General features: G+C 42.0%; 1 protein-coding gene across 1 annotated transcript in view; it reads left to right on the forward strand.

Annotated features, from left to right (window-relative positions):
- The window catches only part of LOC132401347 (dynein axonemal heavy chain 8-like), a 674688-nt gene that overhangs the window by 134689 nt on the left and 516655 nt on the right, over positions 1-23344 (forward strand). The window contains exons 17-20 of the mRNA XM_059983476.1: positions 3602-3737; positions 5122-5309; positions 14891-14971; positions 17397-17517. Of these exons, the coding sequence (XP_059839459.1) occupies positions 3602-3737; positions 5122-5309; positions 14891-14971; positions 17397-17517 (526 nt within the window). The remainder of the gene's footprint in view (positions 1-3601; positions 3738-5121; positions 5310-14890; positions 14972-17396; positions 17518-23344) is intronic.

Raw genomic sequence — 23344 nt, forward strand, 5'->3', positions numbered from 1 at the left:
ACTCAGCCTCGCAGATGCAGCACACAGAAAAAGCTTCGTTGAACCCAGCCTCACAGACGCAACACACAGTGAAAGCGACCTGACTGCAGCGGTCTCTGAGTCCGTCGAACCTCCAAGCCTCCGACCATCCCCTCCAGCACAGCTTCTCCGTGCACCACCCTCTGCCGAGCATATTAAGAAGGCCCCGCCAACGGCCATCGGTCATGCGACCCCGAGGACTGGGGGCCTGTTCTTCTCAGCAGAGACCTGGACCTCACAGCTGCAGCAGCAACGAAGAAGGTCTTCCTGGAGATTTCCAGATGTTCCTCTGTGCTTCCACGTCCATTTTTCATCAGATTAGGATCGTGCACTGCACCCCGTTTAACAAATAACATTAACTGCTGCAAGCTGCGTCGCGCCGCCATCCTTCTGGTTCCCATTCTCCTGCCAAACTGGTTTAAACCCTCCCCAACAGCTCTAGCAAATCTGCCCACAAGGATATTGGAGCCCCTCATGTTCAGGTGTAGCCTGTCCTTTTTGCACAGGTTATATCTCACCCCAATGATCCAATGAAACCCTGCCTCCTGCACCAATTCCTCAGGCATTCATTCATCTGCCAAATCATCTTATTCTTACCTCATTGGTGTGTGGTACTAACAGCAGTCCAGAGATAACTACCCTTGAAGTTCTGTGTTCCAGCATCCAACCTAGCTTCCTATATTCTCTGATCCCTTTTTCTTCCTATGTTGTTGGTACCAATATGTACAACAGCCTCTGGCTGCTCACTTCCTTCATTAGAATGCTGATCTGAGATGACTCTGGCACCTGGGAGGCAACATACCATCCGAATGCCTTTTCACATCGACAGAATTTTTTTCTGCTCCCCAAAGTACTGAATCCCTTGTCAGTACTGCATTCCTTTTCTCCCCATTCTGAGCCACAGAGCCAGACTCAGTGCCAGAGACTTGACACTATGGCTTTGCCCTGGTGGGTCATTGCCACTCCCCCCACAACAGTGTCCAAAGTGGTATACTGTACTAGTCATTGAGGGGATCAGCACTGTCTGCCTATTCCCTTTACCTCAGCTGATAGTCACCCAGCTACCTGCCTCCTGCAGCCTTGGGGAACTACTACTCTTATTTGTAGATCCTGTCTGTCTCCTCCTCAGTCTCCTGTATGAGCCATGAGTCATCCAGCTGCAGCTCCAGTTCCATAAGACCTAGGAGCAGAATTAGGCCATTCAGTCTGTCAAATCCGCTCTGCCATTTGATCATAGCTGATTTATTTGCAACCCCGTTCTCCCCCGATATCCTATGACCAATAACACGGAACAAGAAAATAGAAGTAGCAGCAACGCCCCTAATTCCTCAGGGCTGTTTCCCCATTCAATCTGGTTGTCACTGATCTTACCCAGGCCTCTATCCCTCTTCTGGCAGATTCCTCAGAGCCCTCAATCTCCCAAACTTTCTGAAATTTTATCTACCACCACTTCTAATGAGGTGGAAGGAATATTGAGTGCAGGAATTAGGATGCCATGTTACAGCTTTGAAAGGTGTTGGTAAAGCCACTTTTGGAGTACTGCATATTTTTGTGGTCACCCTACTGTTGGAAAAATGTCATTCAACTGGAGAGGGTGTAAAAAGGATTTATGAGGCTGTTGCCAGGATGAGAGGGCTGGATATAAAGGACAGGGTGCATAGACTAGTACTTTTTCTCTGAAACTTAGTAGGCTGAGGGGTTTATAAAGTCGGGAAGGCCAATAGTTAGCTTTTTCTCCAGTGTAGGGGAGTCCAAAACTGGAAGGCATATTTTTAAAGGGGGGAAAGTTTCAAAGGGGCCTGAGTGGAAACATTTTCACAGGAAGGGTGGTGAGTGGAAGGACTGAGTTACCAGAGATAGTGGTGGAAGCAGGTACAATGTACAGATATGATATTTAAAATGCATTTGGGCAGTTACATGAACAGGAAAAGTTTATTAACATGGTCAGTAAGGAGCTGCTGCTGCATGCACCTCACACTGATGTAGTTATCAGGGAGCTGAAGGTCTTCTAGAATTCCCACATCTGACATGAGGAACACATCATTGACCCTGAACTCGTTCTCACTGCACTAGCTATTCACCAAGAAAGAAATGTAAGGATTTGGCCCATTGAGTCTGCTCCACCATTTCACCATGGCTGATCCATTTCCCTCTCAGCCCTCATCTCTTGCTTTCTCCCTGTATCCCTTCATGACCTGACTAATCAAGAATCTATCAGCATCTGCCTTAAATATACCCAATGACAATACAAGGCAAATCCTCAGAAAACAGCCCCAGCCTATCTAGTCTTTCTGTGTAACTGAAGTCCTCCAGTATGGGTAACATGTTTGTGAATCTTTTCTTCACCCTGTTGGGCTTGATTACATTTTTTCATTTCATTTTGAACGGCAGTCAAAACTGCAAACAATATACTGTGCGGTCTCAGCGATGCCTTATACATCTGTAAAATAACACTCAGTGCTCTGTTCAACCGAGGCAAATGTAATGTATGCCTTCTTCACCCCAAGTGTAACAGGGCTCTGTTCTGCAACACTACACATAGTCCTACTATATACCATTATGTCTGCATTGGTTTAATTTCCCAAAATGCAAGACTTTGCATATGTCCGAGTTAAATTCCATTTACCATTCCTTTACCCGCACCCCCAGTTGTTGTAAATTTAACTGTCCATGACACCACTAATTCTGGTGCCATCTATAAACTTACTAATTATGCCACATTCATTCAAAGGTTTTAGAAGTACACTGAATGTCAGAGAAATGTATACAATATATCCACGAAAACAGGAGTGGCCCCAAATAATGAATGATAGTTAAATGTAAGAACCCCAAAATCCCCCCAGCTCCCCTCCCTCATATAAGCAACAGTGAAACAACAATCCCTCCTCCCCCACCAGAAAAAATAGCATTGGCAACCACCACTGAGCACTGAAGCGTACAGCAAAGACACAGACTTGCAGTTACCCCAAAGACAACTCGTTCACCCGGTATTCAATATACCAGAGGCTCTCCCCTTAATAAGGGTGCAAGACCGTTTCACAGCGAGAGGGGAGGCATAACAAACAACTCACTGAACTAAGCTCTTAGGCTGCATCCTTGGCGTATCGAATAACGGCCAATCGTGAAACTCCAAGAGCAGGTTCCGTTCCCACAAAAAAACGTAGTCAGCGTGTAACTCCAGGTCAGGGTCTTCAAAAGAACCCTGAAAGGGAAAAATAAAGGTATTAAAGATGGAAATGAAGCTGTTTCCAAAGATGCAAGCAAAGGAGTTGCCTTTCAGCACCACCATAACTAGGCTCTGCCCATGATTCACATCAAATCGTTAATATAAATGACAAACTAAAGGGGACCCCAGCATTGCTCCCTGTGGCACACCAGTGGCTACAGGCCTCTAATCTGAGTAATTACCTTCCACTACCTTCACCTGACTCCTTCCATGAAGCCAATTTTGTATCCAGTTGCCAGCTCGCCATTGATCCCTTCTGAATTTCAATTATTTTCATGTGTTACTTTCAGTTACATATACTAACTTGAATGATTTGTGTCAAGCCCTGTATTATAAGAAAAATGTTTTATTTAACAGAAAAATTCGGACATTCTAAAAAGCCCACGGGGCAAGTCTATTGTGCGAAAGTACAACAAAATTGCTTACGTCTTGGTAAAGTTTGAAACTCTGTATTATAAGGCTTGGGTGAAAGAAATTTTAACCATGCAGTATGGTAAGTGATTCATTTTCACAAAGCTACAATTATGTTCTGGTAGATCTTAGCATTGTAACTTTTATGTAATGGAATATATATGGGAGTTTGATGGTAAGTATACATTTTTTTGTATTAAAATTTATTTCCATTGCAGTAGTGAGAGATTGCTCTATTGTAAGAACCGTGGTTTAGATGAATAAAAAACAAAAATGCTGACTCTTGGTGATATCTACAGTGGAGAAGCAGAGCAGTTATTCCCTGTGCCCTGGCTAATAATATCACTCAAAGCCATTAAATTAGATTCTGCAATGTTATTGGTTGTTTGTGGAAACTTGTTATATGAACCTGACCTGATGCAGAGTCACAGCCGGAAATATTGACCATCCCTTTGCCTCTGCAGATGCTGCTTGACTTATTGATCCTCCAGCAGTTTAGTTTTTGTTCCAGCTTCAGCAGCTTCTCTTGTGTCTTCTTATTACACATGAATTGGCAACCTCATTTCCAAGATTGCAATGGTGACATCACCTGTCAAACCTATTAAACATTTGTGATCACCCCTCATTCTTCTATTATGAGAGCATCGGCCCAATCAGATTAATCTCCCCTCTAATGACAGAAATTAACTTAGTGAACCTTTGGACTCCAATCCTAGCTTTAATATACTTGACACCATGGCATCGCAATGGACTTTAACTTGGACAAGTTAAATGTCGTATTTAGGGAAGTTAAACTAGGACAGGAAATGGCAGGTCCTCGGTGAGCGATGTAGAACAGAAAGACCTAGAGGTACAAATACAAAATTCCCTGAAAATGGTGACAACAGGGCGGCGAAGAATGTGTTTGGTGCAGATGTTGAAAAGGATTCAGAAAATATTCACAAGGATGTTATTAGAATTGGAAAGGTTGAGTTACAAGGAGAGAGTATATATGCTGGGGCTTTTTCTCCTCAGGAGCATAGGAAGCTAAGGGGCGACCATACAGAGGCATTTAAAGCCATGAGTGGCACAGATAAGGTGAATGATCATAATCTTTTCCTAGTGTAGGCGAGTTTGAAATGAGAGGCCATAGGTTTAAGTTAGAGGGGAAAATTTAGAACGGAACTGACTGACAAGTTTTTTTTTGCACAGAGGGTGGTGGATATATGGAAAGGGTTCACCAGAGGAAATCATAGAAGCAGGTACATATGCTGTCCCCTGCAATTATTAAGGTTGAGGATATTCTTGGACCCTCCCATTAGTTGTTGCTTAACGAGTTCAAAATAATTTATGGCCACTTGAAGTGAATTACTTTGATGTCTTGTATAAAAATCAATTCTTACTATAAGCAGTCTATATTTATTTGAGTGAGATATTGCAACAGTTACATTAATTATCTGATGATTATAAACTAATCTTCCACACAGTGCTGCAAATACCTCTTTTGGTACATGATCCAGAAAGTGGAAAAATGAGTCTAAACTTTGATCATAGAATTACTGAAGTTCTCCGAGAGGCTAAATGCTTGTTAAAGATGGGCCTGGAGGTGCCAGAGATCGCTAAAAGTTTGCTGAAGAATGAGAATACATTGATAGCCAACTATAATTCTTTGGAGGCAAGTTATATTTATGAAGTTACAGTTACAGAATTGTTACAGTACGGACGGCCATTTAGCTCTGCTTCCATATTGGCTTTTAGTAGACCTCATGAGTTTGAAGTGTAAAATGTAATTTCTACATAGATATAATTGCCCACCATTTTGATGTTGTTTTGATAGAATGACAAAACCTTATAGCAGATGTTAACTTCATTGTAATTTAAACTGTGTTTCCATCACACTCTACATTTTATTACTCTGGGTTCCAGTCCATGAAGTCTTTGCATTAATTTCTCTTCCAAGTAAGGTACTCGGGCCTAAGAATCCTGAGTCGCACTTCTATATTTTCTAAATATCAGTTGCTGATCTGATTGGATGGTAATTCAGAGGGTTGGACCAAGAATCTAAAGATATCTGTTTAAGTTCTATGACATTGGGTGGGAATTCAAATTTTTACATAAGACTTAAGAGCTCAAGAAAAAGAAGTGGGAGTGAGCCACTTTCTCCTTTGAACCTGCTCTGCCATCTATTAAGTTTACAGTTAATTTTCCAACATCATACGATTTTTAGCATTGTTCTCATTTGACTTAAATAAGACAAAGCCTTTAAGAGCCTTCATAGCCCTTGGGGGGAGGGAGAGAAGACATTAAAGATTTACTACCCTCTGAATGAAGAAAGTTCTCATTTCAGTCTTAAATGCCCTGCCCCTGGTTTTGACACCCCAATGAAGGGAACAATACTCCCTGCATCTAGTCTTCAAGATCTTTCAGAATTTTATACACTTCATGAGATCGCCTCTCATTTTTTTTTAAACTGAACTGGAAAGAATAGATCCGATCTATTTAGTATTGCATCAAATGGCAGTCCTAAACATTTTCAATTCTTTCTGAGGCAAAGAGAACAAAACTGTACACAGTTGCTCTAGGTGCAATCTCAACAAGGCCCTGTCCAATCTCCCACTATTTAATAAATACTCAGCTTTCCTGTTTTGTGCATCAGAATAGATAATGCCACATTTTCCCATGTTATATTGTCCACTAATTCAGCTTGTTGTTATCCTCTTGCAGTCTCTTTACATCTTTCTCTCTATTCACAATTGTTTCTAGTTTTATCAGCAAGCTTGTAAAAATGGCAGGTAGGTCCTCTCAGCCAAACCATTCATATAGATTGTGAAAAGATGAGGCCAAGGACCAATCTGTTGCTACCTCACTGATCATAGATTGCCATTCTGTGGAAACTGTTTAGTCCCCCTACATTGGAGCTGATAATTATTTAAAATAATTTTGAATAGAACAGTTTGTGATTTATAAAGTGATTTAGATGAAAATGTAGATGAGTCTGTTGGTAACTTTGCAAACAATATAGAAATTGTTGGACTTGTGACTAGTGAGGAAGGTTATGAAAGGATACAGCAGGATATAGCTAGGTTAGAAATATGAACAGAGAAGTGTGGACAGTTTAATTTGAACGTGTTGCACTACGGCATATGAAATCCAGGAAGAGATGTACAGTCAAAGCATTTGGAGTATCATGAGCAGTTCTGGTTGCTGCATTACAGGAAGAATGTGAAAATGCAAATGAACTTCATTCAGACGATGACTGGATTACAGGATGTTAGCTGTAAGGAAGTGTTGGACAAATCTGAATCGTATTCTCTGTGGTGTCGTAGGCTGATGAAAGACTCGAAAGAAAGTTTAAAAAAAGCAATGAATAGATAGGGTAGATAGAGTATTTTTCCCAGGGTGGAAATGTCAAATAGCTTTAAGATGAGAGGGAGAACATTTAAAAGAGATGTGTGAGGTACATTATTTTACACATGATGCGTTGTCAAGGTCCTGGTTGAGGCAGATGTGGTAGTGATGTTTAGAGGCATCTAGATAGGCACACAAATGAGCAGGAAATGTAGAGGTAGTGGTCTTGTGCAGGCAAATGGGAATAGTACTATTTGGACTTCTGTTAGGTGCAGACATAGTGGAGTCGTGCTGGGCTGTCTGTGTACTGACTCATCTCTTGACATATTTTGTTGAGGTTAAAGAAGGGCTGACAGAGAATGGGTGATACATGGCTGCTCTCATAATAAAGGTACTTGGTGTTACTAACCATTACAGATTAAGAGACTGAAATCTCTTTCAATTGATCAGATGTAGTGTTTGCAGCAAAGCACTGCACATTCACTGTTTGACATTTTGTGCGATTGTAAAGCTTAACAAAATGGCGTAGAATCTTATACTCTTATTCTACTCTATACAGTACTTTTCCTGTCTAATTACTTTTCGAATAGTACACTGCTCTTCAGTCAATGTCACCGGTTTCATACCGAGTACATAAATACTGAAGGCAATGTTAATCTCTGTAATGGCTACTTTGGCAAATCAGGTTGGAATGAGTGACATGCTGCCAGAAGGCTCGTGATCAGAAAGGGATCCTTCTTCATGTCTGTCCGGCTCTTCTCCTCTTGGTGGCTTCTTCTCCTGAGTTTTGTTGACTATCAACAGATTGGTTCATTATTGTCACATGTACCAAGGTTTGTTTTGCACACTGTTCAGAAAGATGGATTCCTTACATTGGTGCGTAGAAGTAGTACAACCTAAAATAATATCAGAATGCAGACTAAAGCATTATCGTTTCAGAGAAGAGCAATGCAGGTGGACAATAAGGTACAAGGTCATATGAGGTCAAGGCTCTGTCGCACAAGGGAAAAGTGCAATAGTCTTGCACTCAGTGGCCACTTTATTAGGTACCTCCTCTACCTACTAAAGTAGCTATTGAGTGTATGTATGCTTCTGTAGCTCATCCACTGAAAGGTTCAATGTGTTGTGCTGTCAGTGATGCTCCTCTGCACACCACCTTTGCAATATATGGTATTGGAGTTACTGTTGCCTTCCTGTCAGCTTGAACCAGTCTGGCCATTCCACTTTGATCCCCCTCATTAACAAGGCATTCCACCCACAAAACTGCCACTAGCTGTTTTGTTTTCTGTACCATTCCGTGTAAACGGGTAAGTCGAGGGATAGAGTTTAAGAGTCGAGAGGTAATGATGCAGCTTTATAAAACTCTGGTTAGGCCACGCTTGGAGTAGTGTGTCCAGGTCTGGTCACCTCACTATAGGAAGGATGTGGAAGCATTGGAAAGGGTACAGAGGAGATTTACCAGGATGCTGCCTGGTTTAGAGAGTATGCATTATGATCAGAGATTAAGGGAGCTAGGGCTTTACTCTTTGGTGAGGAGGAGGATGAGAGGAGACATGATAGAGGTATACAAGATATTAAGAGGAATAGATAGAGTGCACAGCCAGCGCCTCTTTCCCCTGCTGCTCAATACGAGAGGGCATGGCTTTAAGGTTGTTGTAATGTGAGTGTTATTAAAAGTAAGTTAATACTAATTGGGAAGCTGTTGGTAGCAAGAGGCGGGATCCGGGGTTGGTGGTGTCTTCCGCTCTTTTTACTTCCAGTATGCATTGTATATAGTTCCTCCACCCATGCCGCATGAGGTACCTGGAAACCTCTGTATTATAAATATAATTTGCCATCCCAGATAAAGATGCTCTTTTGGCCATCAAGTTATCGAGTGGTCTTTTTGTAAAGTAGAAGTTACCACATATTTTTGGCGATGAGGTAAACTGGTTTTGTGGACAGGTCAGCCCTGTTTTCAATCAGGAGCTGTGAGCGGGTGAGGAGCCTCATGTTCGGATGGCTGCGTTCGGAACGGTCGGTGTGTTCGACGAGCAAATTGAGGAGTGGCCAGAGTACGAGGAAAGGTTGGGCCACTTTTTCCGTGCTAATGGAATTACTGAGGAGGCTAAGAAGCGCTTTATTCTCCTGAGTGTGTGTGGGGCAAAGACGTACAAGCTGATAAGGAATTTAGCTGCACCGCGGAAACCGGGAGAAATTCCATACGACAAACTGGTCAAGCTCGTGGGGAACCACCACAATCCAAAACTTTTGGTGATAGTTCAACGGTTCAAGTTTCACAGCTGTGTCCGGAAGCCAGGTCAGTCTGTGGGTGATTTTGTGGCCGAGCTTCGGCAGCTTTCGGAGCATTGTGATTTCGGAGCCATGTTGGATGACATGCTGCATGACAGATTAGTATGCGGCATTAATAATGTTGCCGTACAACGCCGCTTGTTGGGGGAAACCCCACCGTTGACTTTCAAGACAGCCCTAGGGATTGCTCAAGGCATGGAGATTGCTGCTGATAATGCCAAGGATATACAGAAAGGATATGGGGGGGGGGGGGGTCACAGTTGACGGCAGTGCTTCAAGTCAGGAGGGAGACTGGTAGACAGGAAAAGCGGTTGGAATGTTTTCGGTGTGGAGGAACGCACTATGCAAATGTTTGTAAATTCAAAGATACTGTCTGCCGAGCTTGTAGCAAGAAAGGACATTTAGTTAACAAGTGCAGGAGCATAAAGGGTGAGGTTAAGCCTGGGCAGGGGAAAGCTCAACAGACTCAGGCAGCCACACACCACCTAGGAGAAGCAGACGAAGAGGCAGCGTGTGCCTACAACATGATTGGGGTGGAAATGGATGAGGGACCAGCTGAACCATATTATGACACAGTCACTGTCAAGGGAAAGGACATAAAGTTTGAGATTGATTCAGGGGCTACTGCGTCAGTCATTAGTGAAGAGATCTACAGGAGGACATGGGGGTCCAACCTGCCTCCTATCAGACCATCTAAGCTCCAACTCAGGACCTATACGGGGCAGCCCATACCTCATTTAGGGGTGTTGTATGTGGATATTTCGGCCGGGGGCCAGAAGGCTGAAGCCAGGCTGGTGATAGCTAAGGGCAGTGGGCCCAGTCTTTTGAGCTGTGATTGGCTTCACAAAATCCGGCTCAACTGGCATGAAATTAAGTATGCACACACAATGGAGGACATTCTGCAGAGGTATAGTGACGTTTTTAGGGGTGAGCTGGGCACCCTGAAGGGCGTGACCATGAAACTCTATGTCGACCCTGAGGCCACACCACGTTTTTTAAGCCCAGGTCAGTGCCCTATGCTATGAAAGGCAAAGTTGAGGGAGAGCTGGAACATTTACAGGGGCTGGGCATCACTGAGCCCATCCAGTTTTCAAGGTGGGTGGCTCCTATTGTTCCAGTTTTGAAGGCAGATAAAACAGTGAGGATATAGTGGGGACTACAAGCTTACGGTGAATCAGGTCTCTAAGCTGGAGGACTACCCATTGCCATGGGTGGATGACCTGTTTGCGACCCTGTCAGGGGGTAAGCTGTTCACAAAGCTGGACATGAGCCACGCCTACCAACAGCTGCTGCTCGACGAGGATTCAAGGAGTACGTCACCATCAATACACACAAGGGATTACACAAATACAATCGCCTGGTGTTTGGAGTGGTGTCTAGCCCCGCCATTTTCCAAAGGACAATGGACTCTTTGCTGCAGGGGATTCCGCATGTAGCAGTGTATCTTGATATTTTGATCACGGGAGCCATGGAGGGGGAGCATCTGGCTAATTTAGAACGGGTGCTGAAGAGGCTGTCAGATGCAGGGCTGCGGTTGAAATGTGGAAAATGTGTGTTCCTGGCTCTGAGTGTGACCCACCTGGGACACAAGATTACAGCCCAGTGGAGGAAAAGGTGAGAGCTATCAAGGAGGCCCCAAGCCCCAAGAGCGTCACTGAACTCAGATCATTTTTGGGCATGGTGAATTATTATGGCAAGTTTCTTCCGGACCTCTCAAAGGTTTTGGCCCCACTGTATAAGCTACTTCACAATGACACTAAGTGGCGGTGGGGTGAAGAGCAGGAGGAAGCTTTCAAGAAAATGAAAGAACTCCTGCACTCAGTGAAGCTGCTTGTTCACTATGACCCAGACAAGGCTATCACCCTTTCTTGCAACGTTTTGTCCTATGGAGTTGGGGTGGTTCTCTCACATGTAGTGGAGGACCATTCAGAGAAGTCTATTGGTTTTGCTTCATGTACCCAGACGACTGCTGAGAAGGGATATTCATAGCTAGACAAAGAAGGTCTGGCCATTGTTTTTGCGGTCAAACGCTTTCATCAGTACCTCTATGGACATGTATTCACAATTTATACGGACCATAAACCACTGATGAGCCTTTTTAGGGAGACCAGATGTATCCCACCGCTAGCCTCAGCTAGGATACAGCGTTGGGCTCTCACATTGTCAGCCTACCAGTATACTACCGTGTACAGAGGGGGTGGGGATAATGCAAACGCTGATGCGCTGAGTCGACTCCCTTTACCTGAGACGCCTGTTACTATATACGTGCCTCCAGAGACTGTGTTTACATTGGGGAGGTTGTCCGCGACACCTGTAAAGGCGACCCAGATCAAGCAATGGACAGAGAGGTACCCAGTCCCATCTCAAGTCAAGACTTTCCTTTTACAAGGTTGGCCCAGAGTCGTGGAAGGAGAGGAACTGAGGCCTTATGCCAAACGCAAGATGGAACTGAGTCTGCAGGATGGTTGCATTTTCTGGGGGGGCGAGGGTCATCATGCCTCCCCCTGGCCATTCACAGATTGTGGAGTAAATTCATGAGACTCACCCAGGGGTGTCTCGAATGAAAAGCCTGGCAAGATCCTACGTCTGGTGGCCAAGAATGGATCAGGATCTGGAGAACAAGGTAAAATCATGCACGCAATGTCAGACCAATCAGAACATGCCACCACCAGCTCCTTTGCACCCATGGGAGTGGCCAGTCTACCCCTGGTCTAGGCTACATTTGGACTTTCCTGGCCCCTTTATGGGACAGATGTTTCTTGTAATAGTAGATGCGCATTCCAAATGGATCAGAGCTCACATCATGAGCAACATCACAGCCCCCTCAACCATGGACAAACTCAGGCAAATGTTTGCAGTCCACGGGTTGCCTGACACTCTGGTCAATGATAATGGCCGGATGTTCACCAGTGAGCTGTTCGGTGAGTTAATGCGGCAGAATGGCATTCGTCACATTTGGGCTGCCCCTTTCCACCCAGCCTCAAATGGTTTGGCTGAGCGGGCTGTTCAGACAGTGAAGGAAGGCCTGAAGTGGATGACAGGGGACTGTCTTAGTACCCGGCTTTCACATTTGCTGTTTAATACCGCCTCACTCCACAGACTATGACTGCATGCACTCCAGCAGAGATGCTGATGGGGCATAGGCCTAAGTCAAAATTGGACCTGCTGCACCCGGACATGAAGGCAAAAGTGGAGAGAAAGCAGGAAGAGCAGAAGGAGGGACATGATCAACATACGCAAGAGAGACAGGTAGAACTGGATGACAAGGTCTATGTGAGAAACAATCAGCAATGGCTACCTGGTGTTATTCTTAAGCAGAGTGGTCCAGTCTCCTATGTTGTTAAGCTGACTGATAGGCATGTTTTCCACAGACATCAGGACCATGTGCACCTGCGTCATGATTCCGGCTCAGAGGTAGACAGTTCCATGGAGTTTCCAATGGTGAGACAGACTACTGGGGAAGTATGTCCACCAGTGACTTTGCTACAAGGAGACACACTGGCAGAGGAGGCAGAGTCCCCTGAAGAGGATGGACATTCTCACGCGGACACACAGACCCCTCTCGTGTCCCCAACTCTAGATCCACCCAAAACGTCCTCACCAGCGGTGCCTGTTGGGTCACCGGGAGTAGTGCGTAGATCGCAGTGCCCTGGCAAACCTCCTGCAGACTGAATCTTTGATCGGACAGTTTCTTTTGTTGTTAGATTGAATTGAATTTGCCTTTTTTTTTGGGTCTTTTTGTATTGGTAACCCGTGGCTAACGATACCACTGTTTTTATTTCCCAGTTCTTCTATATTTGGGGAATGTTGGATTTTAAAGGGGGAGAAGTGTTGTAATGTGAGTATTATTAAAAGTAAGTTAATACTAATTAGGAAGCTGTTGGTAGCAAGAGGCGGGATCTGGGGTTAGCGGTGTCTTTACTTCTGCTCTTTTTACTCCCAGTATGCATTGTATATAGCTCCCCCACCCAGGCCGCACGAGGTACCTGGAAGCCTCTGTATTATAAATATCATTTGCCGTCCCAGATAAAGATGCTGTTTTGGCCGTCAAGTTGTCGAGTGGTCTTTTTGTAAAGTAGAAGTTACCACAAAGGTAAGGGGTGGGAAGTTCAAGGGGGACATTAGAGGAAGGTATTTTTCACTCGGAGAGTGGTTGGTGTGTGGAATGCATTGCCTGAGTCAGTGGTGGAGGCAGATACACTAGTGAAATTTAAGAGACTACTAGACAGGTACATGGATGAACTTAAGGTGGGGGGTTATATGGGAGGAAGGGTTTAAGGGTCAGCACAACATTGTGGGTTGAAGGGCCTGTACTGTTCTATGTTCTAACTATAGAGACTTGTGAATGAAAATCTCATGCAATCAATAGTTTCTGAGATATTCAAACCACCTCATCTGGCACCAACAATCATTCCATAGTCAAAGTCACTTAGATCACATTTCTTCCCCATTCTAATGTTTGGTCTGAACAACAACTGAATCTCTTGACTGTGTCAGTTGTTACGTATTGAATTGCTGACACATGATTGGTTGATTATTTATTTGTATTAATGAGGTGCACAGCTGTACCTAATGATGTGGATATTGAGTTTCAAATAGCGGGGTAGAAGCTGTCCCTGGTACTGGTAGTATATGTTTTCAGGCATTTGTATCTTCTGCTTGATGGGAGAGGGGAGAAAAGAGAGTGGCCCAGGTGGGTGGGGTCTTTGGTTATCCTGACAGCTTTACTAAAGCAACAGGAAGTCCAGACGGAGTCCATGGAAGGGAGGCTAGTTTCCATGATATGTCCACAATTCACTGTAGTTTCTTATGATCATAGAAAGAGCAGTTTTCATACCAAGCTATGATGGACCTGGATAGGTGCAACAATAAAAATATTGAGGGTTAAAACAAACATGCCAAACTTCTTTAGCCTCCTGAGGAAGTAGAGGCACTGCTGAGCTTTCTTGGCCATGGGATCTTTTGTGGTTGGACCAGTGCAGGCTATTGGTGATGTTTGCTCCTCACCTTCAGCACCATTGGTGTAATCAGGAGCATGTGCACTGCCCCCTTCCTGAACTCAATGATCAGTTGTTTTGTTTGCTGACAAATGGAACTAGCAATGGTTCTATATTCTAAACCTTGCCATGTTTGGAGCTAGGTTAATCGTTGGGGAGAAGCAGCAAAGAAGTCTTTGATGCAAAAGATTGAACTTTAAAGAGCCCTAGAATATTGTATGGAAAACAATCAAAAAAGTTCACTAAAAGTGACAGGCACTTCATATGCATATATTCATTCTGTTGAGATTTACTCCATGTATGTCCTTATACCAAAAATTATATTCACATCACCAAGGCTGACATTTTTGGATCCAGTTACAAAGAACTTTAAAGATAAGCATAGTGTGCACCAGTTTCTAGATCTCCATCTTCAATCTAACCACTGCCCTTCACTGCATTTTAATTTAGTATTGCTTTCCTGAAGGAAAAAAGCTCCTTTTCTTGGAGATTGTAATAGCCACTTATCAGTTGATGTAATAGTCATGTCAGTTTCAGCATTGTTATTCTAGTGAACTCAAATTAATATTGATTTGTGATTTTATTCTTTCAATTATGTTTTTTTTATTCCAATAATCAGTACGTTCTTCAAAAATTTGAGAGTGTGTGTCAAGGAATTCCTTCTGAATTTTTGATGTTAATTGCACCTAAAATTAAAAAGGTGAGTAATAAAACTGTATTACTAAAATGAATAGAATTAGATTGATGGAACCTGTTATTTTGTTATGTTCAGGATTTCTAGAATCTCCTGTGTCATTGTCTTTAGTATTTAGTTAATAAGCGAGTCTGAGTAATTTAGCTTTACACCTAATTAGATTGGATTCCTCCTCCTGAAGTGAATAATCAGCTCCTTGGTCTTGCTGACATTGAGCAATAAATTGTTGTTATGGCACCAGTCAGCCAGATTTTCAATCTCCCTCCTATATGCTGATTAATCACCATCTTTGATTGGTCCTATGACAGTACTTGAATGCAGCATTGGAGCTGTTGTCATAAATGTAAAACAAGTGGCTAAGCACATAGCCTTGTGATGCGCCTGTGCTGACAGAGATCATGGAGGAGATGTTGCCAATCTGAACTGACTGGGGTCTGCAAGTGAGTAAATGGAAGATCGAATTGCACAAGAATGTATTGAGGCCAAGGGCTTGAAGCTTATTCATTAGTTTTGAGGGGATGATAGTATTGAATGCTGAGCTGTAGTCAATAAGGAGCATCCTGATGTCTGCATCTTTGCTGTCCAGGGTTGAGTGAAGAATCAGTAAGATGGCATCTGCTGTGGACCTGTTATTTCAGTAGGCAAGTTGGAGTGGATCTAAGTCACTCCTCAGTCAGGAGTCCATATGTTTCATCCCCAACCTCTCGAAACACTTACTGATTATGGATGTAAGTCCTTCTGGATGTTGGTCATTGAGGCAGGTTACTATGCTGTTCTTAGGCATGGTATAGGTGAAGTCTGCTTGAAGATGTGGTTACCTGAGTTTGCCAGAGCAAGAGGTTAAAGATCTCAGTGAACATTTCAGCTAGTTGATCAGCACAACTCTTTAGTGCTTGGCTGGGTAACCTGTCTGGATCATATGCTTTTCATGGGTTCTCCCTCCTGAAGGCTGCTTGAATGTAATCCTCTGAGACTAAAATTATAGGATCATTGGGAGCTGTGGGAACTCATGATGGTTCCTCCATGTTTTGACGGTCAAAACAAGCATAGAAGGCGTTGTGCTCAAGCCTTTTCATCAGCTATGTCGCTTGATTTTAATTTGTAAGCGGTACTAGCATTCAAGCCCTTCTACAACTGTCAAGCATCCTTTGTTGATTCAAGTTTTGACTGGAATTACCACCTTGGCCATAAGGTGACTTTCCATAGATTGTACCTGGCCCTCTTGTAACTTACTTGGTCACTAGACTTGTATAATTCTGATATGGCCCTCAGCAAATTGTGAATCTTATGGTTCATCCAGAGATTCTGTCCCAACCAGATTTTGTGAGGACACACTCACTTACAACTGTTTAAATAAAGTCCGTGACAGCCATGGTGCATTCATTCAGAGTTAAGTCTGCAGAGTTCTTCATAAGATCATGAAATCTGTGGATCATGAAATTGATTTAAAAGTATATTGCTCAAAGGGAAATTGCATGATGCAGGTTTCAGTGAGGTATATTTAGAAGTATGTAGCCCATGGAATTCTGCCGTGGTTCACTAGCACCATCTTTTTGATGGTGCCTTTCTATAGTTCATATTTATTGTCTTAACCTATTGTCTGGGAATTTATGTCTAATGCCACTAAGAAGTTTCTGCATAAGAGAGCCACAGAAAATTTATTGGATTTCTTTTTACTCACTCACTGAAGTTAATTCACCTGCACTTCTTCGTCTCTGCTCTTACCTTTAAATCACACCTGTTCTCCATTCAGTCAGAGATCGTAGCACAGAAACAGGCTCTTTGGCTCTTAACGTCTGTGCTGACTGTGATACCAAATTAAACTGATCCTATCTGCTTGCACGTGATCCATATCCCTTCATTCTTTTCATGTTTATGTGCTTGTCTAAAAGCCTCTTAAATGTTGCTGTTGTATCAGCTTCCAGCACTTACCACACTCAGTGTGAAAAGAAAACTTGCCTTGTAAATCTTTAAATTTTCCCTCTCTCATCCTAAAACAATATCCTTTGGTCGTTTGCATATCTACAGCAGGTCAAAAACTGATTATCTATCATATCTAGGCCTCTCATAATTTTATAAGCTACCTTTGACGATCCAAAGGAAAAAAAATTATATTTGTCCAGTCTCTTAAAGAATTAAATCTATCCCATGCATTGTTTCATTTCTCCTTTCCCCCACTTTATACTTGTGTGGTCACTATTATTTTCAGTTCTATTGAGAAACCAACTTGAAATATCAATTCTGTTTCTTTTCCTGTAGATGATATATGACACTATATCTGATTCTTTGTACCTTTAATGATATGCTTTAGATTTTGCATTAGTACAAGATTATTTGTCTAATATGCATATTATATAATAAAGATAATAGTAAACCAGCTGAAGAAGCATACTTGTGCTCTGATTCAATCTCCTGTGTTTCTTTCCTTTAGATTGAGTCTATTCTGAGACAAGGAATCACTTTACTGAATTGGTCATCTGTGACACTCAAGAAATTCTTCTCTGATGCGAATACAGCTGTAGATGAATTAGTCATGTTTTTAAAGACTGTAAGTAGGTTCCTCTCAAACTTTAAATTTTTTGAATAATCGTGGGTAATAGATTAGTGAAGAAGAAATGTGATCTATATTAATTTAATTGCAAAGCAAACATTTGTATCACTGAAGACATTATTTTTCATATTTATCCTGAATATTTTTTCAGTGTCTTGTGATGCTTGTTCATGTAGTTCACGTCCCAGAAGCATATGCAAGGGCAAGTGTCACTGCCGTCAAGTAATCCTTAAATTTTGAGTTAGATATGCAGTTTTGATCTAAAAAATGCCCTTTCCTCAACAGAGAAAAGTCTACACTAGGTGCAATGAATCTTACTGATATCTGCCTTTTCCAAGAAGTGGATCTGGAGATATAGGAGATAACTTGCAACTTCCAGGGTCTTCCATGACCCTTATCATCTGAACTATGTGGTGCAGTGGAAACTATTTGGTACAGGACCTTAATCTTATGAGTGTTGAGCATAAGACCCATTTTCTAGTATAATTTAGTGAAAGTATCTGTGCATGTTCTTATTGGTGGAGCAATTCTTCAGAGCTAATGGCTTTGTCAAGGGCAGGTTGTGACTTACAACCCTGACTGAATTTTTTTGAGGATGTGACTTAACACATTGATGAAGGAAGAGCAGTAGATGTAGTGTATATGGATTTCAGCAAGGCATTTGATAAAGTACCCCGTGCAAGGCTTATTGAGAAAGTAAGGAGGCATGGGATCCAAGGGGACATCGCTTTGTGGATCCAGAACTGGCTTGCCCACAGAAGGCAATGAGTGGTTGCAGAAGGGTCATATTCTGCATGGAGGTCGGTCACCAGTGTAGTGCCTCAGGGATCTGTTCTGTGACCCTTAAATCTTCGTGATTTTTATAAATGACCTGGATGAGGAAGTAGAGGGATGAGTTAGTAAGTTTTCTGATGACACAAAGGTTGGAGGTGTTGTGGATAGTGTGGAGGGCTGTCAGAGGTTACAGTGGGACATTGATAGGATGTAGAACTGGGCTGAGAAGTGGCAGATAGTGTTCAACCCAGATAAGTGTGAAGTGGTTCATTTTGGTAGGTGAAATATGATGGCAGAATATAGTATTATTGGTAAGATTCTTGGCAGTGTGGAGGATCAGAGGGATTTTGGGGTCTGAGTCCATAGGATACTCAAAGCAGCTGCTCAGGTTGACTCTGTGGTTAAGAAGGTGTACGGTGTATTGGCCTTCATCAATCATGGAATTGAATTGATGAGCTGAGAGGTAATGCTGCAGCTATATAGGATCCTGGTCAGACCCCACTTGGAGTACTGTGCTCAGTTCTAGTCACCTCACTACAGGAAGGGTGTGGAAGCCAAAGAAAGGGTGCAGAGGAGATTTACAAGTAAGTTGCCTGGATTGGAGAGCATGTCTTATGAAAATAGGTTGAGTGAACTCGGACCTTTTCTTCTTGGAGCAAAGGAGGATGAGACGTGAACTGATAAAGGTGTACAAGATGATGAGAGGCATTGATTGTGTGGATAGTCAGAGGCTTTTTCCCAGGGCTGAAATGGTTGCCACAAGAGGACACATGTTTAAGGTGCTGAGGTGTTGGTACAGAGGAGATGTCAGGGTTAAATTTTTTACTCAGAGAGTGGTGAGTGCATGGAATGGGCTGCCAGTAACGGTGGTGGAGCCGGATATGATGGGGTCTTTTAAGAGGCTTTTAGATAGGTACATGGAGCTTAGTAAAATAGAGGGCTATAGGTAAGCCTAGTAATTTCTAAGATAGGGACATGTTCGGCACAACTTTGTGGGCTGAAGGGCCTGTATTGTGCTGTAGGTTTTCTCTGTTTCTATGTTAAACCTACAATGACTACACACCAGAATCAAGGTCTCCTGAGCCACAGTAGTATTGAAATGATGTTTTCTTACATATTGCTTTGAATTAGATATTGCTGATCCATTCACCGATACATATGAGACAGAGGCCTTTACGTTCAACAACCATGAGACCAAATTCTTTTATCAGCCCACCTCAGTTGTATCACAGAACCCTCTTACAATAAAGGTCCACAGAAAGACTATGAAAAACATGAACCACCTTCCATATCTCAGAAAGTACCCCTGGACAAAGGGAGACATTGAGGATGACATTTATTGTCTGCTTCACAATCCCAGCGGTCTTTGGTTGATTGAGGAGAAGGGTGTTTGAAGATCAAGAGCTCAAACCTAGCACAAAATTTATGGTCTACCAGGCAGCTGCGATGCCTGTTCTCTGACTACCTAGTGCAGGGATTTCAAAGGACTGGAAAAATACCACCAATACTTTTCTGGAAAAACCTCCAACTTCATTGGAATGATCATGAATTAACATCCATGTGCTGTTTCCAGGCCAACATTTCTGGCATTGTGCAAGTGTTATCATTCCAATGCCAGAAACAAGACTCCTGGTATAGATAAAATTCAGAACACTGGGGAAGAGATTACAGTTAGACAGAGGAGAACAATTCAGGAATATTCTTAAAGCCCTCATCATTAGACAGAAATCTGATATAAGATATAAGGGCAGAATTAGGCCATTTGGCCCATCATGTCTACTCTACCATTTCAACATGGCTGATCCATTTCCCTCTCAACTTCATTTTCTTGCCTTCTCCCCTTAACCTTTCATATCCTGACTAATCAAGAACATATCAAACTCTGCTTTAAATACTCCCACAGCCATCTGTGGCAACAAATTCCATAGATTCACCTCTAGCTAAAGAAATTCCTCCTTATCTCTGTACTAAATGGACATCCCTCTATTTTGAGGCTGTGCCTTCTGGTCCTAGACTCCCCCACCATAGGTAAGATCCTCTCCACATCCACTCTCTTTGAGCCTTTCAACATTCAATAGATTTAATGAGATCCCCCTTCTTTGTCCTAAATTCCAGCGAGTAAAGAGACAAGCCATCAATTGCTCCTCATCCGATAAACCCTTCATTCCCAGAATCATTCTTGAGAACCACCTCTGAACCTTCTCCAGCATCAGCACATCCTTTCTTAATTAAGGGGCCCCAAACTGCTCACAATACTCCAAGTGAGGCCTCACTAGTGCTTTATAAAGCCTCAGCGTTATATCCTTGTTTTTATGTCCCCACTATAACATGAATAACAAGGATGAATTTCTGCAAAAGCACCACTGATGTGTTTCAGGAAGGTGGTTCACCACCAATTAGTTCCTGCCTTTCCTAGTGTTACATACAACCCACCAGAAAAAATGAAAAAGGAGGAAGCAGAAGATTAATTTTTCATTTACCACTGACCTTGCTTTATTTGTTCAGTAGTCACTTACCTATGCTAGTTTCACCTTTGGCTTGAGGTAGTAAACCATGAATAGAGTTTATTCTTGCTGTTTGTAGCTTCCTAGCACCTTCCATGACTTGTGCACTGAAAGACATTTTCAGTGATCTATATTGCACTGAGAGATAGATCCTGCGGGGCAAAGGCTATCTTATAATTTTGTAGTGTCTCGTACTAGTTCACACTCCTGCTGTGTTGACTGAGTGGAGGTAGATTGAAAGCCATGCAGGTGCACTAGGTCCCTTTGATCTTCAATACCAGGAAAAAAGTTAAGTCTGTATTTATTACATGAACAGTTATTGCAGAACAGATCGCAGTCATTCACTGCCAACAATGAACTGTGGTTTTGTCATTAATCACTTTACCCTGTGTGTAATTTGGCTATCAATCCTTTTACCACTGGAAATAATATCTAGTTATTTACTCTTTTGAATACCTGTGTTAACCTCTGTTAAATTTCTTTACCTTTTACCCTTTCTGACAAAACAATCTTAGCTTCTTTGACGTCTTCAAAGAATTAAAATTCCATATCTTTGGAGCATTGCAATCCATTTCGTCCCTGAGACCTTGATATTTTTCCTGCCCAGAATTGAGCACTGTTCTGCAAATGAGCCTAGCCAGTATTTAGTTTTGCTTAGATCCCTTGCATTTGTATTCATGTTTTGATTACTGAAACTTGGGATCCATTTGATGTTTTTCTCAGTTAGTTTTGCCATAGTTTCATACAGGTGTATTCTCTCTGTAAAATATAAATAGAATTACAGCCCTGGACTAGACCCTCTGCCCATGATATTTGTGCCAACCAGGATACCAGTTCAAACGGCATATGCGCCTGTGTTGTATTCCTCTATTCCCTGACTGTTCATGTGTCTTTCTAAGATGCTTTTAAATGTTGTTGACTTACCTGCTTTACCCATTTCCTTAACAGCACATTCCAGGAATCTATCATGCTCTCTGTAAAAAAAAAAAAAATGCTTGCATGTAATTTTTTAACTTTCTCACTCTCATCTTAAAGCTGTAGTTTCTAGCACTTGACATTTCTATCATAGGCAAAATACTCTTAACTAGCAACCCTATCTATGCCTCTCATACTTTTATCCACTTGTATCAGGGAGTTCCTCAACCTCTGGTGCTCTAGGGAATACAGTGCAAGTTTGCCCAACCTCTCCTCAGAGCTGATACCCTACAACCCAGTTAATGCCTTCATGAACTTTCTCCAAAGCCTCCATATTCTTCTTGTAAGATAGTGATCAAATATGCAACCCGTTTTGTTTATTTTGGCTCTACTTTCCAAGCATGTTGACAAAATATTAGTGTTATATATTACAAAACTGTAAATTGTTGGTTTCAGCTAGCTGATTTGCAGGAGACACAAATAAACGGTGAATTGGCTGAAATAGCATCAAACATTATTATCCACCTACCAGAAGATTATACACTGACAATGCAAGACATGCTTAAGTATAATGAGGTAACATTACTTGATTTATTTTTAGAATTTTAAGTTTAAATTAAGATAAAGAGCTTTGGCAAGTATTTTGCATTAATCCAAGATTGCAAATGAAAGTTGGATAAAGACAAATTGTTTTTGTCAAATTTAATATACTTTTTTGAAGAGACTGTTTTGATAAATTTAGGAAGTGGTGTAGCTGTGTGTATTTATGGATGTTCATTTGATACTTAAAAAAATTATCAACAATTGTGAAATCATATTCATTCTTCAGCACAACGAAGAGATTTAACACATTAACACATTTTACTCAGAATAGAATGGTACTGATTGTTATGAACCGAGTTTTTGCAGTATGATGAAATAGGAAGCTGTTGTCTCTTGGTTAATTCACATTTGATTTATATTCTAAAGGTCTGGACTGCTGTTTTAGAGTTTAGAGACAAATTCTACCTTGGCAACTGGGATGAACTAAATAATCTGGAATATGTGTAATAACAGGCATAAAAGTATCATATTGTCTGCTAATTATTTTGTAGCATTCTTTAGAAACAAAAACTTGTTATCTAATCTGGCCTTGGTAAATGTAGAATATTCAAACTATGGCCCCTAACCAAATAAAGTCAGCGACAACCATCCTTGCAGCATGATTAATCGTTGCATCTGTAAGCCGTAAGGCTGGTGAAGTCATTGTACTGTGGTACTACGAAGTTTGGGAATCCTGTAGAATTCTCTTTATTTTTGCCTAAATATGACCTAAAATGTGATTAGATCTTCATGTAAGTCCTAAAACTGGATAAGGAAAACCAAATTAATTAAATAACATAAATGAAAAAGTATTATGTTTTTTTATGTATTGAGAAAAATGATCCAATAATACATGTATTTGTTGGAAGAAGTGTGTGAACCTCTGGGGTAATGCCTTCTACAGATGTTATTAGGATTCAGGTGTTCCAGCCAATGAGATGAAATTGGAGATGTGGGTTATAAAAAAGACACACAAAGTCAGATTCCTGACAGAGCCTGCTCTTCTCAAGATAGATAGTGTATGTGCACTATGCCTTGATCATAGAACCTTAG

This window comes from Hypanus sabinus, chromosome 10 (assembly GCF_030144855.1).
Source record: "Hypanus sabinus isolate sHypSab1 chromosome 10, sHypSab1.hap1, whole genome shotgun sequence".
Lineage (NCBI taxonomy): Eukaryota > Metazoa > Chordata > Chondrichthyes > Myliobatiformes > Dasyatidae > Hypanus > Hypanus sabinus.